This window comes from Rousettus aegyptiacus, unplaced genomic scaffold (assembly GCF_014176215.1).
Source record: "Rousettus aegyptiacus isolate mRouAeg1 unplaced genomic scaffold, mRouAeg1.p scaffold_m13_p_10, whole genome shotgun sequence".
NCBI classification, from domain to species: Eukaryota; Metazoa; Chordata; class Mammalia; order Chiroptera; family Pteropodidae; genus Rousettus; species Rousettus aegyptiacus.
In genome coordinates, this window is record NW_023416285.1 from 86,705,206 (window position 1) to 86,731,942 (window position 26,737).

General features: G+C 46.6%; 1 protein-coding gene across 1 annotated transcript in view; it reads left to right on the forward strand.

Annotated features, from left to right (window-relative positions):
• Window positions 1-890: 890 nt before the first annotated feature.
• LOC118600331 (LIM zinc-binding domain-containing Nebulette-like) overlaps window positions 891-26,737 on the forward strand; it is a 207,628-nt gene continuing 181,781 nt past the window's right edge. The window contains 2 exon segments of the mRNA XM_036228148.1: window positions 891-1,055; window positions 2,402-2,496. Coding sequence (XP_036084041.1) covers window positions 987-1,055; window positions 2,402-2,496 — 164 coding nt within the window. The 5' untranslated portion in view covers window positions 891-986.

Genomic DNA, 26,737 nt, shown 5'->3' on the forward strand with positions numbered 1-26,737 from the left:
CGAGCGTTTATTAATCAAGAAAGGCTTGATGGGGCCTAAAATGACCAGCCGCTCTCCAAGAAAGGATTTTTTAAAAAAGTGCAGGGTCTGAGAACCAGGGAGGGAAGGCTTCGCCATCCAGGTCCCAAGGACTTCAGGCGGGCGCTCGGGGGACGCTTTCTCTCGGCAGAGGCCGTGGGAGCGGACGCGGCACCACCCGCGGCGCCGCGGGGACTTGGGTCCGGTTCCCCGCGGGTCACCCGGCTCCCGCGCCCGAGCGCTCGCTGCGCGCCGTCGGGGCGCCGCCGCCCGCCGTCCCGGGGCTGGAGGAGGAGGAGGGTGGGCGCGCCCCGCGCCCTTCGGGTGCCCGGAACAGCAGCCTGGGCGTGGGGGTGTCCCAGCTGGGGCAGAGGAGAAGGGGAAGGGCAGGGAGCGCGAGGGTTAGAGCCGCCGCGCCCCCCGCCGCGCCCCTCCCCGCAGCCGCCCACCTGGCCGCCCCCGGCTGCGGCACCGGGCGCGCTCCCTGGCCTCGCGGCCGCACCCCGCGACGTCTGCGGAGCTCTGCCGGGCTCTGCCCGCCCCCTCCCCGCCTCGCCCTCCCTCCTCGGTGCCCGACGTGCTCGTCCCCTGCCACTTGGGTCGGGGCGCGCCGGTGGGTTTGGCCTGCGCGGCGGCGGCGGCGGCGGCGGCGGCGAGGCGGGGGAGCGAGTGAGCGCGAGGGGCGGGAGCGAGTGTCTGCGTGAGTCACCGGTACCTGGAGTGCGAGCGACGCAGAGCGAGCGGCGCGCAGCCGGAGCCGCAGCCGAGCCCGAGCCGGAGCGCACGGCCGCCCCCCGGCGCCAGGCCCCGCCGCGCGCCCCCGCCGCCCTCCGCGCTCGCCCCGCGCCCCGCGCCGCCTCCGGCTCCGGCGCCCGGCCGCCCGTGCGGGGCCCGCCGGGGGATGCCACAGCGGCTCCTCGGAGCCCCCAGCCGCTACCGCCTCGCCGCCACCCACGGGAGCCGCCACAATGAACCCCCAGTGCGCACGCTGCGGAAAAGTCGTGTATCCCACCGAGAAAGTCAACTGCCTGGATAAGGTGAGCGAGGGGCGCGGGGCCGGCGCGGACCCGTGGGCGCCGGGCTGCACCTGCTCCGAGAAGTTTTGGCATCTGGGACGGAAAGGGACGCGTGGGTCTGGGTGTTTGCGTGGTCCCGGCCCGCGCTGAGGGCACGCGGAGGAAAACGCCCGCGGGAGTGTCGGAGAGCTCGCCTGGCGCCGGTGCTGCTGGCACGCGGAGCCGCTTTGGTCGGGTTGCTGGGCTGCGGGGCTGCGGGGCTGCGGGGCTGCGGGGCTGCGGGGCTGCAGGGTTGCGGGGCTGCGGGCTGCGGGGCTGCGCTGGCCTCCGCCGAGCTTCTGCGGGGCGCGCAGGGTGGAGTGCGGCCCCAGGCCGGGAAGCCCGGCCTCGCACCCCAGGGCCGATCGGCCAGCCGCACCCCCTCCCACCTTCACTCCTGCCCCGCACCCGCGGTCCGGAGGAGCCGCCCGCACCCCGACTTCTCCGCCCCAGCGCCTCCCATGCCAGCGGCGAGGTGGAGAGACAAATAGTAATTAATATGTCAGGGGCGGCCGCTGCCGCAGTGCTAAGAATAATCCCCCGGGGAGCCCCGGCTCCGCGCGGCGAGCAGGACCCGCGGGGGCCGGTCCACCCGGTTGGGGAAGTCCAGAGGACGGGGCCTTAGCGAAGCCCCCGCAGCGCTGCGGCCGGCCCTTCCCGGGCGCGGATGGCGTTGAACGGCCCGGGAGACAGACCCCGGCGCTATCCCGAGGGCCTGACAATTGAAACCCGCCGGAGGCGGTCCCTGTGAAATCTGCGTGCGGCGACACAGATACCTCGTAGCAGCGCGCTGCCGTTCCCGGCCGTTCCGGACGGAGTCCACCTCTCCCGCAGTGTAGTGGGAGCTGGGCAGCGATGGGGGCGAAGTGTTCTTGCGCAGTCCGCCTCCTGCCACCGCGGGTTGCCCGACTTCCTGTGGTCACTTATTTATCGAGATCCTACGAGCACGGTGTTTAGGCACTTTGAACTGGAGTCGTTTTCCTTTTGAAGCCACTTCACAGGCTCTGTTCCTTCGCGGACCAAGCTCGGAATCCCACTCTGGCTGCTCAGAGAAGTGCACTATGGACAGAGCCTTGACAGTTCTTCCGTCTGAGCCTGTACGTGGTGGTGGGAACTCATCTCTAACTCAATTTTAATAGCTGCCTGCTTTATTTACTTAACCCAAAGCAGGCAGACACATCCACCGTTACCATCAATCATTTTGCCGTAGTTTTTTTTTTTTTTTCAAATAAAAGCTGTGACTGCGAGGCACTAAAAAATGTCTCTTTTCTGTACTCATCCTGGAAACAACTGGCATCGTACTAAAATTTGACAAATTTTTTTTTCAGTATTGGCATAAAGGATGTTTCCATTGTGAAGTCTGCAAGATGGCTCTGAACATGAACAACTACAAAGGCTATGAAAAGAAGCCCTATTGTAATGCGTAAGTACTGTCAACAAGGAGTGCCAAGTGTGGCCCAGCGTCAGTCAGGGCACACAAGGGAGCCGTTCGGCCTGTTCTGAAGAACTGACTTGCTGTGTCGTGTCACCCAGGTGTGGCAGCACTTACCTGTTTATGCCATAGACTCTGGGGCCATGTACTTGGTCGAAGGTCATTGCATTTTTGTCTTTCTGATGTGTAGGGTAATTTGTGGGCAGCTTCAATTTGAAGGTTACTTTAAGAGGTTCACAGGGATGCCAAGTCGGGGACAATTGTTAGAAGCCACAGAACTTATACACTGAGAACGTGTGGGCTCTGAAGTTCATGTCAGATAGCTTTCCATTTTAGTCACATGTCAATTTCCATTTTTAATCTTATGATGTTGCCATACTGAGGTCTTATATCTGAACCTAGCTGTTATGGAAAGGTGTCTTACTCACTTGGTCCTAGCTGAGACCGCTCCAGAGATCCTGAAACAGGGAACCAAAGAATTGAGACGTGGATATTCCCGACTGGTTAGTAGTAGTTCTTTTGGTGTGGATTAAAGAAGGTAAGCTTCCTTGCAGGCTTTTCTGTGGGTATGCATCTAGCCTAAAATAGCAATGAGCTAGCATTTATACAGTACTTACCACGAGCTAGGCCCTGTTCCAAGCCCTTTGTGCATACTGACTCATTACATCTTTACAGACCTTACCATTTTGGAGGGGACTATTGTTATTCCCATTTGACAGGTAAAGAAATTGAGGCAGGGAGAGGATAAGCCTCAGGAAGGGGCTCAGATCACTCCTAGAGGCTGCAAATGGTTAAACGGTTCCCCAGTGCTTACAAAAGGCTGCCTTGCTGCCCTGAGGCAGATGTTTCTCTACTTCTGTGAGCATCCTCCCACCCAGACTGTTTTCATCTGTAGGCCCTTGGCCCTAATTGTTAAACCTTCTCTCCAGTTCCCTGTGGGGCCTGCGGGCCTCAAGGAGGCAGAGGAGCTGCCTGGCCTTTTGGCTGGAATATTGCCAGGGATTCATTCTTCCTCGAGTGTTTGAAGCAGGTTCATTCAGGTTTCCTGGCGATGGAGGGCCCATAGTTAATTCATGTTTCACTCATGGGAGTGTATGTTCATAGACAGTAAATTTTTGATAAACAGATATAAAGTGCTAATACTTTTCTGGTGAAGAACTTTAAAAAAAAGGCACTTTGTAATTCCTTCCAGTCTTAGGTTAGTGCTTATGGATAGACCAGAAACTTAAAAAAAAAAAAATCAGAAAATGGGGACATTGAACAGAATTCAGGACTTTTTTGGATAAGATATCCCCCTAACTTATTGATGTTTTCAACCCTCCTGCGTCATGCCTCTTACTGGCATAACGTGAAGCAAAATGAGATTTCAGGGTCATGGTCTCCTGCTTGTCTTAAAGAGAGGTATAAATGATTGGTTGAAGATCAAAGGCAGGCAGCAGTAACTAAGGGAAAGGGCCCTGACAGCCCATAAACAGGGTAATGGTCCTTTGGTTAAAGGAACGTGAACCATTCTTCCTGTAAGTATTCCGGCTCCTGGCCTGATTTGGTCAGGCTTTATGGGCCAAGATTCTTTATAGCTCCATAGCCGGAAGTTTAACCTGGTGACAGCAATGCCTTTGAGGGGGCCTGGTAGACCTGGAGGAACCGGAGGGGAAGAAGAAAGACGGAAGAGAAAGAACAGGAGGAGACAACAACATTTATAAATATAATGTAATATAATATGAGAAAAAGAAAAGAAAAAAGGACAGAAAAATGAGATCCAAGTGATGCAGAGTCTTTGATTGCATTGGGCCTCTTGAAAATTCAGTGCTTACTGCTCAGTTTCAGTTCGGTCCAATTAAAAAGAGTGACAGATTCTGCAGCAAGTCATGAGTGGCTGGCTTGCACTCTGACTTAATAGTGAACTAATGCCCAAAACCTTTGAGATCTGATCCCCAAAACAAAAAGCCTCTTTTAGTGGAAAAGAAATGTCCTGCTGTGTTGTTTCAGAGGTCTGAGTCTTACTTTTAATACTTCAGTTATCTGTAAATCAAATGCTTACAGATTTTCTCTCTAAAATTTCTTATATAATTCCAGAACTTTGTCATTTGGTTTAGTTTGAATTTCGGAGTAGCATCTCAGATCTTTTGCTTAATATTGAACCTGGTAGCCCACCAAAAGAAGACTGGAATCTATTGTTAGTGCCTGAATGAGTAGAGTCGATGATTTAAATTCGTTTAGTTTTAACTTCATGTCATATGCTCTTTCCAGAAAATGGAGCCTGGCAAAGTGATAGGTTCTATCTGCTGTGAAGGTTCTTGGCTTACAAGCGTCCGTTCTCAAGCCTAATTTTTCCAAGGGCACCGGTTGCCATGCAAACTCACTGGTCAGAGTGAATTACCCTCTGGGGAGCCTGATGCCGCTGCTCTAATTCAGGGTGTGTGTGTGTCAGTCAGCTGTTCCCTGTGGTCTTGGCCAGAAGGGTTGCCATAATTTCTCTGGGTCAATGGTGGAAAATTGATTCTCTGAAGCATACCGCTACTGGAAAATAAAACATTGTATGTCCTTGTAAAGCAAAATTGTATCTGTACCTAGTTTGCTTCAGGCATCAATATACATACGTCCATGCTTAAGTAAAAATGACTATTCTTTTCCCAGCAACTTTTTATTGTGAAAATTTTTGTATATACAAAATGATTGAAAGAATACAATGAACATAGGTATAGCCTGCACTGAGATTCAATTATTATTAACATTTTTCCATATTGGCTTCATGTTTTTACCTATATGTGCAAGTACTTTTATTATTAATAGTTGGACCATTTGTCAGTTTCATACATCAAGATGTTTTATCCCTAAAAATTACATCATACAAGTACTAAGGATAAAGATATTTTCCTAAAGAACTACAGAGCCATTACCACACCTGAGAAAATTAACAAAAATTTCAAAACATCTGATATCCTGTTTCTGTTCACATTTGCCCCATTGTCCTAAAATGTCTATTATAGCTGTTTTTTTTTTTTTTTAAAAAAACAGGATCCACTTAAGGTTCATGGTTTGTGTTTAGTTGTTATGGAAATGACAACTTTGTAAAATTGTTGAATATTGAATAGTAGCTCTTTAATTTCTGCCGTCATTTCTGTTGATTTATATAACCTGTCAGCGTTTTCGGGAAGGGAACTGACATAGCATTTCTTGTGAAAATAACATGCATAATTAACTCTAAAACCTTTAAAATAAACATTAAGAATATGCTTAAAAATTTGAAAGCATAAACATAGACATTTAGGATTATGTTAAGACATAAAGGCTTTTTATTTTAATTGATACCTGAGGGCATTTTTTTTTTTAATGGAATGAAGTAGTATTTTCTTCTGTTTAAGTTTGTTGCTTCTTTATATATTCTCATGTGTTTAGAGAAGAAACAAGTTTGCCGTTTGATTTCGTGCAAAGGAGAACATGTCTAAAATATAATTTACATAATATTTAAATTTTGATCTTTTGATAGAATGATCAAAGTATAGTACACACTGGATGTAATATTGGGCACAATACACATTTAGTTCCCAGTGCAGCGGAGGACACTATTAAAATATTTAAAAACAAACTGGTCTACTTGAGTATGTGCCATGTTTTCTTAAGTCTTTATGTTTCATAAGCAGGCAGTGGATTTTTGAGCATATTCAGGATTTTTTTTCGTCATGGAACTTGCAAAGAAAAGAGGACATGGCAATATTTTTATTGCTAAGAGGTGCTGAGAAAATAACACTAAATGATTAGACAAAAAACATAGCTCACATTTGTATGTGAATTTATATGCCAAGTTCAACTATAAACGTTTTGCTACCCAGCAAGCCACACACTGAATGTAAACCCTGGGGCCATTTGTCAAATAAATTATTTAATTGATCATGTGTGAAAGTCAAAATCGCATTTGTTTGTAAAAAACACATCAGTTCTTAAAATTTTCTGAGAAATATTACCGTGTAGAACTAGCAGTGCCAATGACCGGCCAGTTAGTGCACTGTCACCAAAGGTCAAGTTATTTCAGGTCAAGGGATGATGCAATTGTTTCGCAGGACCTTGCCAATAATTTCTCCAAATCGTCACTTTGGTGGAAATCTTTTTTGGGAGTGGGGGATGAAAAATATGTCCCGACCTGCCCACGTTTTAGATACCTAATAGCTGTGTCAAATGTATGTTTACTTACAGGGATGAAAGGGTACAATTATCTGTGCTAAATTATGTTTAGTCATCCTTTCAAAGAAGATTCCCTCTCACCAAGTAGTTTGACTTAACGTAATTTTGGAAGACTTTAAAAATAAAACAGTGGGAGCTGTGCACGTGTTTTCTTTGGTTTTGCCTGTGTTAGCATTCCATCTTGTGAATATTTATTGACTGTCAACAGCCCGGAAAGATGCTGAGCTAGATGCTGTCATTATGAGCCACCCAGAATGGTCAGTGCCATCCAGCCAGCCTGTCTTGAGGGACATTATTTAGGCTGATGCTTCACTGACTCTCACTTACCATTTCTCTGTTGGTCACTCTTTATTAGGGCCTTTACTAGGGGGTACTCAGAGGACATGGAAGGAAATTAAATTTAAACTTCAGAGTTTTCCTCTTATCTCTGTTTAGGCCTCCCAAACCTGGTTCTGTAACACTCTAAGGACGCGAGTTATCTCAAGGGAAATTGTGAAATTCTTGCTATTACGTTAGCTTTGATTACTTAAGAATGTCTCTGAAAGGCCCTATGGTGTAATTGGAGTTTTAAAGCGACACAGAACTGGATTTGAATCCTGGCTTCATCACATCTGACTGAGCAAGTCTCTTGATCCCTAAGCTTCGGTTTCTACATCTGTAAAATGGGTTAGGATTATTAGTAAAAGACCTAGGCTTTCAGCAGTGTGAGAAGTGGGATCTAGATTAATATTTATGAGCTGAGTACCCGGAACATGTCCAGGACTTAGTAAAAGGATTAGTATTGATTTTAAAGGTCTACTTATGAATAAAACAGTTCTGCAGCCTCTCCAGCATACCAAAGTATAAGGCACAGGCCACACCAGGAGCCATGGGCTTACCTGTCTGTACCCAACCCTCTCACTTGGGGTGACTCCAAGGGTGCCTGTCTTGCTCACCCGCACGTTCCCAGAGCCTGGCACTTAGTCCTCAATAAAGATGAGGTGCATCAGTGAGTGTGAAGGTTGTGCTGAATCGCAGACTTAGTCCCTGCCTTAACTCCCAGTTCAAGATGCCGCCCAGCCTCGGTCTTTTTGGGGAGGCAGACAGAACTTGGGCCATCTAGAGGAGCTGGCTTGGGAGCCTGGGTGTTTGAATACCCAGCAGTAAAGTCTCCCCACCGACAGGAGGGCCCCACCTTTGCCAATCCATAACGAACATGGAATTTCCTCTCACTGCTTTCAGGCTTGGTTTCAAAACATATCTTTCTAGAAGATTCTTTATTAATACTCATTTAATTTTGGGGGGGTTTAATGATAATCTGTAAAATGGGATAATACTTTCTACCTAACAGGAGCTTTATAGAAATTAAATGGGGGGAGTATTTGTAAGCTTTAGCACATCAAATGATACTTTGTTAGGTACCCAAATATTAGTCCCTTCCCTCATTTTTAAGAAGTTGAAAGTTGTTGTCTGGTTTCTCCCTTAGAGAGGAGAAAATGTCACATTGTTAAAAGTGACACTTAGTTTCTATGGAAGGATATTGTGGTGAGTAGGAGTTCTCATTAGCATCAATTGTGATATGCCTGGTTTGACTTTTTAGTTACATACCACACAAAAAATCAGGCCTTTTGCTCCTTGCACAGACCTGATATAGGAAGAGGATGACAGTTTCTTTTCTTTTCTTTTTCTTTGTTAAGATTGAATGATTGAAAGTGAGGAAAGGAGACACTTAATGTGAAAAAAAAAGGGTTCCAGTGTATAGGCAAAATGATCTGATTCCCAGTTACCTTACTGAACCCTCGACGACATCTTATGAATTTTAGTGTCTTTTGAAATCGTAGTAGAAGCCCATATTTACAAATCAGGGACTGAGTTCTGTCACATTGGAAAATGTTTACAAAAGTTGCCTTCAGTGTATAGTTTCTCTCTATGTTGATGTATTTATTATGGAATGATGTCAGATTAGAAAAGATTTGGAGGTGAAGCCCAGCAAAAATCTCCTACATCACGGTGAAGTGCAGGATTGATGCAAGATATAGATGTGTGCGCGTAAAGGGATATTGATTATGTGTCTGAGGCCTGTGTAAGAGTGCATTTCAGTATGTCTTCTTTAAACGTTTTCAGATGAATGTTTTACCAGGAGGGTGGTTCCTGGGACTGTCAGGAGTAAGAGAGATGCAGACATACCCACCCGAGAGCGTCAGGCCCTCTCGGGGCTCCATCTCGAGAGGAACAGGAAGTCAAATTTCTTTTCTTTTCTCTTACAGTCGGGTTATTAGCAAGGCCTAAGCATTTAGCGTGTGAGACGTGGGATCCAGACTAACATTTATGAGCTGAGTAGCCAGAACATTTTAAGGACTTAGTAAAAGGATTCTTATTGATTCTAGAGGTCAGCTTATGAATAAAACAGTTCCTCAGCCTCTCCCAGCACATCTAGGTGTGGGGTGCAGGCCTGAGCAGTGAACAGGAAGCTGTGAGAAGGACCAGCTTTGAACTGCCGGGATTGTTAAATCCAGCACTGGAAACTCAGTATTAATTTTATCTCTCTAGTCAGCTGTGCCTTTTAGTAGAGTCCTTGAGGGAGCTGCTCTGTGTCCAGCTCCTGTTTACTTTCCCACACTCTCTGTTGACCGATTCCCACCGAATCCTGGGAGAAGCTAGAAACGAGTGTGGTGTGTGCGGTTTTGGATAATATCAGATCGATACGTAGACTGGTGGCCTGTTACATTTCTGCTTCAGCGCAGCAGTCTGAAAAGCCATTTAGACAAGAGTCTTTGATTAGCTCCCCTGATGCTCTTTATCCATCAAAGGCAGGTGCGAGTCAACCACAGAGAGTGTGGGGAAGGGGGGCGGCTGGAGATCTGGGTGCGGAGTTTGACGGTGGCCTGCCAGTACTGAACTTGGTCTTTACATGTGACTTCACTGTTCGTTAATTGGTCAAGGGTGCTGACTCCACCAAATTTGGGCAGGAGCACCGTAAACACACACACATCAGTCTAGACAGACATAGCGGATTCGCAGACGGATAGCGATGGAGTTTGGATGTCCGTACCATCCTCTCCTGGCTCCCGTGCCCACCATCCACCCAGGCCCCGGAGCCTTGTGCATCTCCGTCGTCTTCCACACCTTCCTCCCCTCCCTCCCCATCCTCACGCATCCGTTTACTCTGTCCTTGCCCTTATTCACGCGGTCGTATCATATTTGGCCGCCGATCTGACCGTTATCCCCGAACTGATCTCCCTGTGCTAATCTTGTTCTTTTTGGCTGCCTTTCCTGCCCCCACAGTTGTCTTTTGAAACCACAGTTCGGGGCAGATCATTCCCTCGCACAGTCACCTCTGATGGGTCCCCATTGCCTGTAGGAAAAAAAAAAACCAACAGCAACCAGGTTTGTGACACACACCTAGGGCCTTTCCCAATCCACCTTCCTCTCCTCGCTCCTTCCACTTCGCCCACACTGGATTGCTGGTTCCGATGCCTTCATCACCTTCCTTAATCCAAGTCTCAGTGTCTTCACCTATAGAGTGGGCATAATAGTAGACTCTGCTTCATAGGATTAAGGATTCATTGGAATATTCAAATCCGTTTCGCACAGTTTCAGGCACCTAGTAAAGAGATGATAAAAATCAGATATAATTTTGGCCGTCGTTAAGCGTGACACGGTGATTGGCCCCTTGATTCGCGCTGTTGTTAAGCCTCCTGGCCCGCCTGCTTTTAAAGTTCATTTTCATCTTTGAGGCACATAGGCGTGACAGCCTTCGGGAAGCCACTCTGAATCTCTCCATTACTGGACTCTCTCTTTGTGCTCTCATTGTGGTTTTCATACCTCATTTATGTCACTTATGAAAAAGCCTGCCCCGTGCTATGGTTGCGTTTGTCTGCTCCTCTGAGGCGGTTTCCTGCTGAGATGGGACCGTGGAAGTTCCCAGCCTGGGGTTGGATGTGGGTCGAGGGCGGGGAGGTGCAGTCAGCTGCAAGAGCTTTGCTTCTTAAAGGGATTATTTCTGGCATGTGTTTAAGGAATTGAGAATGGGGGTTGCCAGGCTTCAGTGCAAGTCCAGCACTAAGCACCCAGAACTGGCGTCAGCCTCACAAATTAAGGGTGTAATCCTCAACAAGAGAGCCCGCACCGCAGATGGCAGCCGCAAGGTCGGGAGTCCTCAGGCCACACCGCATTTGTGGCCAACTGGCTGCAAATGTGGGGGTTCCCGCCACCCCCTCAGATTTGATCATTAGCTAGAATGACTCACAGAACTCAGGAAAAGGCTATGGTTAAGATTATTTTATCATAAATCAGGTGCAGCCGAGTGAGGAGACAGACGGGTGAGGTATGGGAAGATCATGACCAAGGAGTTCCCCTGCTCCGGCCCCTCGCAATCAGGGTATATCTGTCTCAGCACATCCCTGCATTCACCAACTGGGACTCTCTGCTGAGCTTTAGTGTCCAGAGTTTTTATTTGGGTTTCGAGACGCAGGCATGATGACTCATTGACCATGTGGTTGTTCAATCTCCAGCCCCTCCCCCCTCCACCACCCATGGTCCCTCCCTGGGTGTGGTCCATGGATATCAGTTGAATGAAAGCCCCAACACTCCACTCGCAGGATTTCTGGAGTGGCCAGGCCCCTCTTGAGCCATCTTGGTAGCATAACTCAAATTTGGACCCAGGGGCTCATGAATGACAGTGACATTTTCAAATACTCAGGAAATTCCAACTGTTAGACTAAGTCCGAGGAACCATGGACAAATGCTAGTCAAGTTCATTATTATACACCAGGTGCGCTTCTCAATGTCCTCATAGGATGTACCGTTTGAACTATTGACACATGAACCTTCATTATGACAAGAATGATGGTCAGAGACCCACCATATCTATTTGGTCAAGCAGCCGAAGGTGAGTGGGACATACACAGTTTGCCGCCTGCACACAGAAGACGGACAGGAGAACCTATTTGGGGAAGGACCCTGGATATAACTCTCTAGATTTGGTTTTTATAAATAAGGACGTCTTTCCTGTTCACAATCACATTCTTGAGTGCAGGAATGGTCCCAGTTGCCTTTGTAGACTCCAGGACCTCCTGTGTCCTTGGTAAATGTCCCCTCGAGAGAGCACATTTCCCAGCTCGTCTTGGTGGGGGCACAGCAAGCTCCCTTGGCCCTCCAAGCGATACAGTTCAGCCTCAAGCATCCCTAGCTGAGAGCTCCCTCAACAAGAAGGAACGGAAGGAACGGACTTTTCTTTCCACGAGGATCTGTATGGGGTCTCAGCTGCAGCCGGCCATGCTTAGAATGACGATACACATGAACGATAGCCGCCGCTTCCTCCGTTTGGGTGGAATATTGGCATTTATAGCTAGATTGGTGGTCACTGACGTGCCACTGAACAATGGATGACTAGAAGAGCGTGATCTACCAAGGTAGTTTGTAAAAATCACTTTGTTACAGCAAGGTTTTTCAAAGTGAGTTCTGTGTTTAAGACATCAGGCCATATGCCTAACTCTGTGTGTGTGTGTGTGTGTGTGTCTACATATATATATATATATTTTTGGAAATAAGTATGATTTATTTATTTCTTAAAATATAATCAGGGATTAATGAAAAGTCTTTACATTCTCTCGTGGAAGAATTTAATCCTCTTGGGTGACTTTCGGTGTGCTTGTATCTTCTCCCCAGATTTCTGGAACTTCAAAAACAACTCAGCAGAATCCGCGCTCCTCCCCCGCCTGGCTCTTGTCCGTCCGCCTCCCCCACGTCTTCTCCCTCTCTTCCCCCCACCCTCGAGTCTTCTCTGTTACCGTTGACGTCGTCCTCTGATTTTCTTAACATTAAATGGAATTCTGTTTAGAAATTTCTAGATGCTTAAGGCACATAATAATTACGGGCTATTCCTGTCAAGAATAGAAACGCTATATTAGAACAGTTCTTCCTCAGAGGCTGCTGAAGAAAGAGGATCCTGTTTAGAGGGTTTGCCTCTGTGTGTGTGTGTTTTATTTTTTTTTTTAAATGGTCATTATGTAACATCAGGTTTAATTGGCTGGGAGGCAGGAAGCCGGTTTGTTTGTGTGTCCCTTGTGTCATGGGTACCTGGCGGGCTCTGGAGTGAGGAAAAGCACCTATAATTTGTGCAGAGGAGCAGCTGCCCGGGAGACATCCTGCACAGTGGCCGTTCGACAGATGTTGAAAGAAAAGCATATTGTTTTTTCTTTACACGGCGATGAGTGCATAATAGACACTGAATAAACACGTGTGGATTGATTTTGAATGAACATTTATTCTGAATGGGCTACAGCAGTCCTTTATTCGATAGCAAGCTTCCGAACTTTGGCATCTTTCTCTGGTGGGTCAGGAGAGATTGCTTCTCAGGATTTAAAAATTAATTCCCTAGCAGGAGAACACAGGTGGTAACATAAAAGAAGTACCTGAATGGAGGAAGGATCGAGTAATCCTCAGAGGACATCGACAGGATGGTCTCACCCATCTGTACCGATGCCTAGACACTAAAGAAGGTTCGTGACATCCAGAATTATTGCCAGTGTGTGATGGGGCCAGGCTGGTAACACAATTCTGGCAGCAGAAGGGCTTGCTGTGCTAACAAAAACAAAAACAAACACAAGCAAAAAAAGAACTTGTCTAATAGGTAGATCCATGTATAGAGCGAAACTCGAAGGGGACAAAATGATGGGGAACATTGGGGTGAGAAAGAAACGAAGGAGGAACAGGGCCGGCCGTGCCGTGGGCAGACCAAGCGTCTTCTACAGGTGGGAAACACAGCTGGAGGACCTTGGCGTGTTTACGCTTTGGCTTGGAGGCAGCATGCAGGGCAAGGGGAGGCTTTGGTGAGACGGCTGCTGAAAGTTTAAAAGGGGCTATCAGTTTTTTTTTTGTTTGTTTGTTTGTTTTGTTTTTGTTTTTGTTTTTTTGCTTTGCTTTTGTTTATAGTTTCACTGTTTTTGAGCCGCGTCAGGCTTAATGGGGGAAAATAAGGAAGAACTGGTTGGTGATTAGTAGTTGTGGAAACTTTGGAAGAAGTGGTCTCCGTTCTCTTGAAGTTCATCAGAGTGATAGAAGGAGTAAACCCCCGACTTCAGGAAAGTCTGTTAAGAGCGTATGATGCTTACTTCACTTGGCGAGACACTCTCAAGATCCATCCATGTTGTCACAAATGGCAGTATTTCATCCTTTCCTATGGCTGGATAATATTCCATTGCATGTCTGTACCACAGCTTCTTTAGCCCATCATCCGTCGAAAGACCGGCTGTTTCCATGTCTTAGCTACCGCGCATCATGTTGTAGTGAACACAGGGGTACAGTCATCTTTATAAATAAATGTTTTTAAAATTTCCATGTAGATACCCGGAAGAGGGATGTTGGATATAAAACAGAAAGCAACAAACGAAGAAACTCGTAGACACAGACAATAGGATGGTGGTTACCAGAAGTGGGGAGAAGTCGTGGGGAGGCTGAAGAGAGTCAAAGGGGTCAAATCTATGGTGACGGAAGGAGACTGGACTTTGGGTGGTGAGCACACGATGCCATATACGGATGACGTGTTATAGAGTTGTACACCCGAAACTTAAATTCTGTTATTAACCAATGCTACCTCAGTAAATTCAATGGAACAGAAAAAAGAGCGTGTGAGAAGTGCGAGGGGTCGTGCGTGTTCGGGGAGCCCTCGGTCATGAGCAAGTCTGGGAGGCGGGAGCCACGTGGAGCTTGATGCTCCCTGTGTACCTGGCGACTAGAACCCCCCCTGTCACAGTTGGCCTTTAATAAAGACTTACCGAACAGACAAAAGAAGGACTAATAAGAAAGACGCCTCGGTAAGATAGAAGAGTTTGGCAAAGTTCTGAGTGAAATGTGTAATTAAAAGGGCAATACTTTCTAAAACAAAGACCAAAACCCAAAACCCAAAACCGCCACGTAGGGCATCCCATGGAGCATTCCAAGCTCTGATTAGCACAACACACGGTTTCAAAGGTGGCAAACTGAGAATTCAGAAATGCACAAACAGTAAGAATGGGATCAGGAAAGCTAATGGCCGGTGTGAGCAATGGCTTGTGAAAAATTCGAAAGGCAAAGAAAAGAGAAAAAAGATGAACAATGGTTTCGGAGAGATACTATGATAATACAAGATGACAAAGGAAAAAAATAGAATTATTCAATTCCTATTTAACTTTAATCCTTTCAATCAAGAAGAAGATATTTAAAACTAGAAAAGATCCACGAACATTATTCAGACATTAAAGGTAAGGAGAATGAATAGTAGGAAGACATCAAGCCATTCTTCATGGACGCAGGAGTTCAGGTCTCTAGGTCCAGCCGAATGGCATCTCAGGGGCCTGAGGACACCCAGTCTGTGTCGTCCTGGTACTGAAACCGTGGAGCCACAGCCATTAAGGACGAGAAGAGAGGTGGTGGGACAGGTAAGAGGATGGACTCAGGTGCCCGGCTGGGTTGGTTGCTTCACCTCCCTGTGCCTCGGTTCTCTCATCTGTAAAATGGTGACATAGTCAGTTATCCCATCTGCAAAATGAGGAGGCTGTGTTTCACCCGATGATAAAAAGAGTACATACTATCTCTTCCGGTTACAGTAAGGAATAAATCAGACACTTTATGTACACAGTTGACACAGAATCGATACCGTGTTAAGTATTAGTTACACTCATTATTGCCTCTTCTTTGAGAAATTATGTGCAAAAGAAAGCTTTGAGAGTTTTGAGTTCGAGATGGAAAAATATTTCAAATTTTAGAAAGGGGAGGAGAGACAGATTGTTGAAATTACAGCCTAATAAATTTGACATTAATTCCTGGCAAAATTCTTCTGTGGATAAGTACCGAGATGTTTTGTGGGGACTTCAAAACAAAAAGTCCTTGTAGCTTCTGCCCTAGTTTGCTTGCCCTGTCGTGCGAAGTACCACAGAAGGTGGCTTAGACAGTGCAAGTTGATTGTCTCACAGTTCTCGGGGCCAGAGGCCAGAACCAAGGTGTCCGTGGGTTTGGTTTCCTCTCGGAGCTCTGAGGGATGGATCCGTTCTGGGTCTCTCTCCACGGCTTGTAGTGGGCCACCTTCTCCCGGAGTCTCTTCACGTCATCTTCCCTCTGCACGTCTCTCTGTGACCGCATTGTCTTTCTCTCTCTCTCTCTCTTTTCTCTTCCTTTCCTTCCTTCCTTCCTTCCTTCCTTCCTTCCTTCCTTCCTTCCTTCCTTCCTTCCTTCCTTCCTTCCTTCCTTCTCTCTCTCTCTCTCTCTCTTTCTTCTGTCTCTCTCTCTCTCTCTCTCTCTCTCTCTCTCTCTCTCTCTCTCCCTCCTTCCCTCCGTCCCTCCCTCCCTCTTCTTTTCTTTCTGGACAGGTCATGCTGGTTTAGGGCCCACCCTAATGATGTCAGTTAAACTTGATTCCCTCTATAAAGACCCCTTCTCCACATAAGGTCACATTCCGAGGGACTGTGGTTAGGACTTCAACATACCTTTTTGTAGGGGGACACAATTTAGCCCATAACAGAGTCACTAATAATAGTCAAGCAAAGCAAAATTAGCCCTAATTTTGGATGGTATAGGGAAAAGAAACATACACAATGAACTTTGATTTTTTTTTTTTTTTTTAGAAAGGTATTTGACAGTGTTAATTTTCATGAATGGAATTGATGGTGAGCCTGTTCCCTCTTTCCCTCCCTCACGGGCAGCTGGTTTACTCTGCATTTGAATTAATTACATGTTGACTGCAGTATCTGTTTCTTCGTTTGACGGTGTATTCTCAAGGCTTCACTTTTATTTTCAAAGTGCAGGAACCTTCTTCTCTTCCACTCAGGCCCTTTGCTTTGTGGCATTCTGTGCATTGTAAGCTTGTGAAACGGTTATGAAATTGTTCGCTGATGGATCGTTTCTGCTCACAGGAGAATAACATTAAAATATTTATGGGGAAGAGAATTTCAGTTTCAAATGGAATAGGCCAGAAGAAATAGGGTTTAAGATTTCATAGAAAATGACACAGTTCTTATCACTTTATTTTGAAAAGAGGGACGAGGAATCTCATGACTATGACCCAGCTTCTAGTTTAACTAAGAAATTCTGGCACGGAGGTTTATAATCATACTACTTCCACAGTTTAGGGTTTATGTTTCAATTTCGGAATTTAATGACTAATTTTATGATAAAACTTTCTCAGATAGCTTCACTTTCTTAAAACTTCTTTTATTAATTTATTAAGCAACGAAGAGTTTTAGCTGTGTTTCAAGAGGTAGTTGAGAAGATTATCTTTTTTCACCTTGGTGTTTATAGGTAAGTTCGGGGCTCCCATGGGAATGTGTACATGCACACAGCTCAGGAGGACACTGTGACAGGCTCGTGTTGGTCCTGGTTTGTTTTTTGTAGACAGGCTGCCTGGTTAGGCTGTTCTCCCAGGTAAACTTTGTCACCAGATAGTGTTATCCACCCACCGAGTTCATGTGTATTTCGGAAAAACCGCCTTCCGCCTCCAGCCTCAGCCCCTGACTTTGAAAACAAACCCCGAACCCACTTCTCTTCCTTCCTTCCCGTAATCACATCTTAACTTTCAAGGCCTCCCAAGTCCTGTTGATGTTTCCATCTGGAATTAATTTTTTGGTCACTCTTTGGGCATGTTGCACCCATCGACAGACGGGATGCCAAATGGGCAGCTCTTGGGGGTTTTGAAAAAAGGACAAGGCTACTTCTCTCCAATTATACGACTCTAATTCCTCTGCCCCCAAGTGAATAAATGCCTCTAGAATTTTTTTCCTTTAGTTTCTGCAGGTTCTTTCTGTTTTAACAACTTGTGAAAGTCGGTCTTGTGGTATGATGGGCATTTTAACTTTTCGAAAAACCTTTATTTCCAGGAGGATTTCTGGGCCCCCCTGAGGCTGTAATGTAGTTACCCATGTGGCTTTTGAGAGGCCGCAAAGGCAGGTGGCCAGGGACCCACTGCAGCTCTGTACCCATCATGCAGTGAGCATTAGTTGCTGCAGACGGATTGACTGTGGGATAGAATGAGTATTTAAAACAAAGCACAGGGCATGGCCCCCTAGAAATGGGAGCATCAGCGAACACCTGACGCAGCTTTTCCAAGGTGTCCCTTGCGTAGTCTGTTTTCCTCTTTCTAGAACTGGGCAATGATCTACCCATCCACCTGTTCTGGCCTTCTTTTCAAATGCAGCCATTCGTTGAGCCTTAGCAATGCGGTGGGGTTTGAGCGTGTGTTTTAAAGTGGAAGTATTAAACTTTATACGCACAGGACTCGAGATTTCAAAACTGCTCTTGTAGATTTTTCAAATCGGAATGCATCTGCAAGTTATTTTAGATTTTCTGTAAGATTTAGATTTTGAATGAGAGTTTGAGAGGACATTCTTTTTTTTTTTTTTTTCTGAATTAGCTTTAAACTTCAATTAAAAAAAAATTCCTCATGGTAAACATATTAAAGTGACCCTTAGCTGTGAAGATTTATTTTATGATGTTGTCGAAAATGCACATTGTTTCTTTAGCATTTTGAAAAATATTGAGAATCGTGCTGCTTTTTTTTTCATACTCTTTCTTATTGTGAGTTTCTAAATAAACAGGCTGTGGAGGCCCATGAGCGCAACAGACAGGAAGATTTAATGTTATAGCGCATTTCTGTTGTGGCTCACTTTCTAAATTTGACTTTAGTTTTTGCTTTAAAGAATATTTATTTTCTGTGTAGTATTAATAATATAAAGTGTTCTCTTCTGAACTGGGTAATTGGTCTTTTCATCATTAGGTTAATTTTTAGTAAACATTTCTCAAGAACACTGAAGAAGGTGAAGTATTTCTGAAAAACGTATATATATGCTCATTATGAATTTTCTATTTAACTTTTTTATTTCATGTGTCCTCATTACATTATGCACCACCTAACAAACATAAACACGGTCCTTCATCTTGCTTTAATGTGGTAAAGACTTACATTTTTTTTCCTGTATATGCTTTTATTTCAAGAAGTTAATTGGTGATACATCAGTCTTTGACACCTTACCATATAGTGGGGTCATTAAGAGCCCAAGTTTTGAAGTCAGACATTTCAGTTTGAGCTCTGGACTCGATTGGAAAGTCACTTCATCTGTCCATCCTCCGTTATCTGTAAAATAAGGATAATAATGGCATTTACCCCTGGAGTTGTTACGTGAGACAATGTGTATCAAGTATCTGAGCCATTATCATTGCAAGTTTGTAAGCTAGAAGATGTACGGTTTTGGGTAAACAAATTGGGACTAGGAGACTGGAGAGCTGGGATTCTCGGCTGGAGAAAATCCACAAAGGCTGAAGAGAGAGGTTCAGACCTAGGAGACCAAGACTTCAGTTCTCAGTACATAAGGGGATATTGCTTTCCTGTTCGGTTATTCTGTCATTCATATTGCTACAAAGAAGGAAATGGATACAGAGTATTTTTTTCCAAAGTCACTTTTCACTGTAGCAGAATAGGAAAAGCTTTGTGGTTGTTGGATTCTCGGACTAGAACTTGACGCCTGCCTCCCTCCCTTCTCCTCTCCAAAACAGAAAGTTGAATTACTGTCCTGAGGTTCATGAATTCAGGGTGGAGTGTGTGTCTGGAACCCAGTATGTCACCTGATCTATACTTGGCCAGGCTAGTTAAATGTTTGGATGAAATGGTATGCTTTTCTTTTTCTTTTTGGCTTGTTCTGTTCTAGATTAATGTTGGGTATTTGTCGAAGGTAGATACCTCTGTCCGTGTGGCCTGTGACATGAGGCGTGGCCCATGTCGTGACATTGAGAATGGTGGCAGGTGGATGCTCATTGGATGCCAAGGGCATTCTCGAGGATAATGTTTGTAAAAAATATTTCTCTGGAGTCAGACGCAGAAGTTAGTTCATAACCAGAAGCTCGGCATCGGGGGTGGAGGGACGGCCAGACGGAGAACATGAACGTGAGATGAAAATCCACCTGGATCGTATTGTCTTTTCATCTCAGGCTCCTTGGAAGCTGACCGGCGTGGAAGTAAAATTGGGCCGGACTCTGCTTACACACCTGTCCTGCCCAGTTGAGCTCGCCTCCTCTGTCCCATTTCTCGATGGTGGGAATTCAGTCACTTCCTCGTTTACTCAATCCAGGATGGAATTCATTCACTTAACGAATATCGATTGGACATTTACCTGAGTCAGGCGCTGTCTGAAGTACTTGGGAATACGGCAGTGAGCGAAGCAGATGAAAGTCCCTGCTCTCATGGGACTCTGTTTTAGGGAAGTTTCTTTAGGAAAGAAGCGGATAACACACACAACAATAAACAATAAGTACTATGGAGAAAAATCGGCAGGGAAGGGAGATGGAGTGTCGGTGGGTCGGGCGAGGGGATTGGAGGGTCGCTTGCAATTTAGAATAAGTTGGTCAGGGAAATCTAGTGTTTATGTTTGAACAAAAACTGGGGGAGGCGATGGCGTGAGCCCTGTGGAGAGCGAGACTGAGGGAAGAGAAAGGACGTGCAGGGGCCTCGGAGCTTGTGGGAGAGCCGGTCAGTCAGGGAGTCTGCAGGGAGCGCAGGAAGGGACAGCAGTCGATGAGCCGGAGGGCAGCCAGCTAATAGGGCTGGGGAGGAGGGCAGGATGGCCGGGCCGGGGGGTCATGCAGGGCCTGTGCACCGGTATAGCGGCCGTGGAGTAGGAGTGACTCAGTGGGGAGGGGGACACTGGGCGTGCTGAGCGAAGGAGTGACATGACAGGTGACCCAGGTTTTTAACAGGATCTCTCTGGCTGGTGTGAAGATAATGTACTAATAGGGCCCTGGCACCCCAGCTCCTCACGCCTCCCCAAAAAGAGCGTTTTTATGTGCATATGCCAAGGACAGTCACATCTTGGGTGTACTGATATCACCTTTACTGTAAGTAAGAGTATTTAATACAAAAAACTGAACCCAGCGTTCTCATGAGGCCAAGTCCTGAGGGAGTTTGTCCCCAGGGAGTCGCTAGGACCCGAGGGTCCGAGGAGAGGAGAGGGCCAGCCCTCGGGGTTCCTGTCATCGTCAGTGACTAAGTACAGCGGCGGACGTCAGCAGGGCGGCTACATCGCGCGAGTGGTTTTATGGGCAAAAACAGAGCTTTTATTCCCTGGACGGAGTCTAGACCTGGATTGCTTTACAGGGAACTTGGGGAAAATCCTGTGGAACGATGGAGTCCTGTGGGTTTCTTGACAGACGACCTCCTTCCTTTCCTTGCCTTCCCCCGTGCCATCCTCCCCTGTCCTGCCCTCCCGCGAGGAGCAGGGCTGAGGGCGTCGCCCTAACGCACCGCGTATTTCTGGTGGGCGGCCACCGCTCTTCCGTGGCTTGGCCGAGGAAGCAGGCCTGTCACCTCTCTCGTGAACGTAGAGTGCCCACTTGGTGAGAACGAGCGTCGGCAACGGAACCGCGTGCTGTGGCCGGAGGTTGGCGTGAGGCCGCTCCCTGTTAATTTTCTTGTCCAGTTAAGGCACCTAGGGAAAACATGTAACGAAAGTTTTCATTTCGCGGGCTAACAACAACACAGGCCATGACGTGATTTGCCGGTCCGTTGGCTTCGGTTGCGATTTTTGTGCAAAAGGCGTACAAATGATGGGTACTGCAAAGTTAGGAGCGCAGGACGACTCTGTGTCTGGAACTTTCGAAACACGGAAACTGATTTGCATAGATAATTGTCGTGGAGTTTTCGCGTCTCATTTTTCCACTTGCCAAACATCCCCGCCAGTTCCGATCGCTGGCAGTGCCAATGTGTGGAGACGTGTCGTGTGCTCCCCAACGCTCATGAGTTAGTGCCCCCCCCCACCCTTCCCCAGGCTGTGGTCGTGCGGATCTGTGCTTGGAGCCAAGCGTGGGGGGCTCTCGGTCCGTCATTTCAGTTCTAATTAGCTGTAAAGTATTAGCAAGAAGGCAAAGTTATTTTACATCGAAGCGACTTTTTTTTGGGGAAGTGGCAAATTAACTTTTATGGTAGCAGCTGTTCCGAGTGGAATTTGTCAGAAAGTTGATGAGAAGCGAGTGCTTACAGCACTCGGCTTTACATCCTCAGTTTAAAAAAGACGCAAGCTGCGAATCAACTAGGGTCTCGAGACATAGATAAATATTTTTGTAAGTGTGTGTTTGAAAACCTAGGCCCTGTGTGTGTCAGCCCGAGTCTTTTCAAAAACAATGATTGCTCCGAGTTTTACAATGGGAGTCTTTGTCTAGTTTGGAAGTCAATATGACATGGTAAACAAGAAACGTAACTCAGAGGGGAGGTTCCCCAACGGTGAGTGTACAGGACCTTTGCATGTCTTCCTCTTCCGGAAGTACCACCTTTCTCATCCGCACCCCCCCCTGCCCCCACCATCATGTAACCCAGCCTAGGCGATGCCTTTTCCTTTTTTTTTGCTCTCACCTCTCAACAGGATGCATCTCTGATATGGCTAGTTCTCTCTGTCGTAAACTCACAGCTGTATACAGTGCTTTTTCATAGTACTTATGGTTACTGCGTTTGAACGATTCCTTATTCTACGAACTTCACGAGATTAGAGAGAGTTTCGTTATTGTTTTTTGTTAACAATGCGTCACCACTGCCTACAAACAGCGCCTGGCACTTTGAAGCGTTTTTGCGCTTGATGAATACTTGTTCGATGAAGGAATCCACGAATGAATTGAGTTTGGGTGGCCGCAGGAAGGCTGGTCCGGAGACCTAGGTCCACAGCCTTAAGTTCAAATGCCTGCAGAGGTGGAGTGGGGCAGCCACCTGAGATGTGCCGGGAAACCAGAGAGAACGTCCCGGTCCGGTGCCCACGGAGCGGGCATTCTCATCCCTCCGTCAGGGAAAGCTCGCTCTCCTCCTCGCAGGGGTGTGGCCTTGGGCTGTGGTGAAAGGCTCCCTGGGCAGACGGGCGAGAGTGGGGTGGACTTAGGTGGTAGAGAAAACTGGGAAGGAAGACGGCGGCGGCCATGGAGTTGCCAAGATGGATTTTGAGCAGAGGCGGGAGATCTTCCGCTTGCGAAGTGTTTTTGGAAGAGAATTTTGGCAGCGTGGGGTGCCTTCAAGCAGACGAGGAGACTGGTTGGTAGGTTACGAGGCTAAAAGCGACAGTCCACGCCAGAGCTGAGAGAAGCGCCAGGGGGAGTGGGCTGGTGGATCCAGTGGTTTAACATCTGGCAGTGTGTTTGCAAATGCAAAGACAGACGCACCGGGAAAACAGAGTTCTGACAGTCACACTACTCTTAATCGAAGCTTTTCTAGAATCAACAGAAATAGGGACTAGAAGAGGAAATCACGAGGTAAAGTCAGATGGCTGTGGGTTGAGGATGAGTGGGACGTGAGAAAGAGTGGAGACTTCTCTTTGGAGGAGTTTGTCAAAAAAAAAAGGAATTAAAAAGACCAGGACAGAAGCACGGGCAGAGGGGAATACCAGAAAGATCCAAGGGAATGGGGGTGGGGGTTTACTCTGCCAGGGAGGACCCCTTCTGTGGTGGTGATAAGAGCGGAGCGGCGCCTGGGAGGATGCTGAGGTCTCGTCGGAGGCAGGAGGAGGTCACGTGCTCAGTGAGGAGCCTGTGGGATTTTGCTTCAGGAGAGATGACTATAGCATGTAGTCCTACAATGCATTTCCATTTCCACTTTTTTATCACAGTTTTTATTAACGGGTGCTAACGAAATATTCTTGGAAAGATCGAGGGAGAGTGTCCCTTGCTTTTTTTCCCCTTCTGACTTGAAAATGGAAGGGAGGGCTCAGCTGCTTCCTGAACTCTTGAAGAGAAGTGGTGTTCAAACTCTGCCACGGATGCTATGTCAGGTCTGTGGAAATCCAGCAGCCAAAGCTTTTGTGTGTCTGATGCTTCGACTAGAGTCCAAGGGCCATCTCACAGAGCTTCGGTAGCCTTTTAATCAGATTACTGCATCTGAGGTGGTTCAGAAAACAAGAGATCAGTAAGAAAGTAGCACAAATTATATGTAACTACTGTAGGCATTCGGTAACATCTTTGGCATCTGGTAATATCTTAATTTTGCGAGTAAGTGATCCGTTAAAAAATATTTTTACTTTACCATCCCATTGCTATTTTTCCATCCGTGAATTTTACTTTCAGGTCTTTCCAGAGCATCTCATAATAAGTCAACAAATCTATTTCAAATGTGTTTGTTACCAAGCAACGGTAACCAAGAGCATCTGTAATTAAGATGAAAGTTCCAAGGTAACAGCGCCCAAATTCAGCACCATTTTCTGATAATAGGAGAGTAGGATGAATAAAAGTGGAAGACCCTATTTTAGTGAGAGCACAGCGTCTGAAATTTCTGAATACATTGGCCATTCCTGAGCGTCTCTGGGACAAATGTATGTGTGTGTGTGTGTTTACACAAATCAGTTAATATTTTTTTCTCTGGCGTCTGACATGCGTATTCCTGGCGTGAACAGGAGAGTACCTGTCGCTGGCGCCACAGGCTCGGCCACGTGGTAACAGGACTCGTGCGGTCAGACACATGCGCAAGGACACATCAGAGCGAGCTCCATGTGAAGTCGTCGTCTTTTGCTGCTGTGACGGACCTAGATTGGGCAGCGATGCGGGCATGTTCTGTACTCCAACAATGTACAGTGTCCTTCTTTCGGTTATTTGTAAAGGAAGGCTCAGATGAATTTTCCCCTATTCATCATGCCTGGCTCCTTTCTTTCCAAAGACATGGGGGAGAGGAAGGGTGTAGGGTTTCCATAATGACCCGTCGTTGAATGGACTCCTTTCAGACCTGTCATTAGATGCCCGGTGGGCCCAAGTAGAGGTCCAGCGAACCAAGCCTCACCTCATGGAAGGCTTTGCTGGTAAAAGAAGACTCTCTCTGTCCCAGGCAATGAGCACCTGCTGAGTGACCCACCAGCTGTCTGCAAACTTGGCACTCCCGCTTTGCTGACAGGTTGCCCCCCCCCCCCGCCCCCCGCCGCGGGCAGAGTGGGTGTCAGCCACCAGAGCGCTAACTGAGGGGTCTGGTTGTGTTTTGGTCCTATAAACTTTAGGTTTATGATCTCGGGCAAGTCATAACCACTCGAGCTTTAATTTCTTCATCCTTACACTGGGGACGAGGATATCTGCTTGTTGTAAGAAGTAAATGAGATAGAATATGTAAAAGTACTGCGAAAAGATACGTGTGCATTCATTTATTCTACAGATATTCACCGAGTGGCTCCTGCGTCCCAGGCGCCGTTCTAGATTCATCCTATATTCCGTGTCGGGACAAATACTCATCCTTTTGAATGGAAGCTTAATATTCCATCACACGGGCATTCCATACGACATTTAACTATCCCGCAACTAATGGACATTGAAGTAAACAGTGCCGTATTGAACATCTTTATATTTTCGGCACGTGTCAGAATATTTCTCCAGGAGAGTATTCCAGGAGATTTTGCCAGATCGAAACTACGCACGTTTAACGTTTTGTTGGATAGAACCAGATTCCTCCCTCAGAGGCATTAACAACCCACTGCCCACCGCCCAGCCATGTATGAGAACACCCATCTTCCCACGGTCTTGGAATACACTCTCTTAAATTTGACTACCCTGTTGGATGAAGCACGGTATCCAATTGTGTGCTTTTCTATTCCTTGACTTGTTCGTGATGATCTTTATTTTTTTTAAAATTGTTTTTCAATGACTGCTGACGTACAATATTGTATTAGTTTCAATATTGTATGACGTGACCCCCCGGTAAGTCCAGTATCCACCTGACACCGTATGTGGCTATGACAATGTTATTGACTGTGCTGTGCTTCGCACCCCCGTGGCTGGTTCGTAACTACCGATGTGCACCTCTCAATCCCTTCCGCTTTCTCACCCAGGCCCCCAACTACCCTTCCGTCTGGCAAACACCAGTTTGTTCTCTGTGCCTGTGAGTCTGTTTCTGTTGCGTTTGTTTCGTTCTTTGGGTTCCACATGTACGTGGAATCAGACTGTATTTGTCTTACTCTCTCTGACTTATTTAACTCAGCATAATACACATATGGCCATCCATGTTGTCAGAAATGGCAAGATTTCATTCTGTGTTATAGCTGAGTAATACTCCGTTGTGTATACGTACCACATCTTCTTCATCTAGTCATCTACTGATGGACACTAAAGTTGCTTCCATATTTTGACTATTGTAAATAATGCTGCAGTGAACATAGGGGTGCATTTGTCTTTTCGAATTAGTGTTTTGGATTTCTCTGGATAAATTCCCAGAAGTAGAATTGCTGGGTCGTATTGTAGTTCTAGTTTTATTTTTTTTGAGGAACCTCCATACTGTTTTCCATAGTGGCTACACCAATATGCAAATTAATGATCGTCTTTTAATCCTTATTGGCTACTATTACTTCTTCTGTGATTAGCCTTTTTAGCAACCTCTTTATCTACTGTGAGTTATATCTTTTTTTCTTATTAATTCGAAGGGCATTTTACCTATTTAAAACATATTCGACTTTATGTACTTTTCCATTTAGATGATAGGTCGTGTTAACCTTATTTTACAGGGGAGGTAAGAGGCTCATGGAGTTAAATAGCTAGTTATAGGTCACACAGCCAGTTAATGAGGGACTTGGGTTAGACCCAGGCGCCTCCCAGCCCAGTCTGCTTTCATTTGAGCAGTCGGGAGGTTCAGGAAGCCAGGGAGGGTGGGTCGCCTCAGGGGGGCAGTTGGATGGCTAGAAGCAGCGTGAGCGAGGCCACGGGGTCACAGGAGGGAGATGGGGTTGAGCACAGGTGCTTCAGGTGCTACTGGCCCTTTGGACTCAGCCCGCAGGAATTACCTGGTCCTGGGAAAAGGTGAAGGTAAGTGGGGAACCGAGGGCCGATGACGGTGTCTTTGTTCCTTAGGGGGCGGATACAAAGGCAAGAGTGACAGCCCCTGTAGGTTCCACCTCTCCTCCTTCCAAGGGCACAAATACTGCTTGAGCTGCCTCTGCACTGCAGACACCAGAGAGTGTTACTATTCTTAGTAATCGCAAGAGAAACAGAACAAAGATCCTCTCCTTATTTGAGTTTTCTGCAGTGCCTCATTTGAATAATCATAACCCTTTTTTTTCTGATTGAATAATTACCGTTTCTTTTTCTGTGTAAGAGAGTAAACTAGATGTAAAGT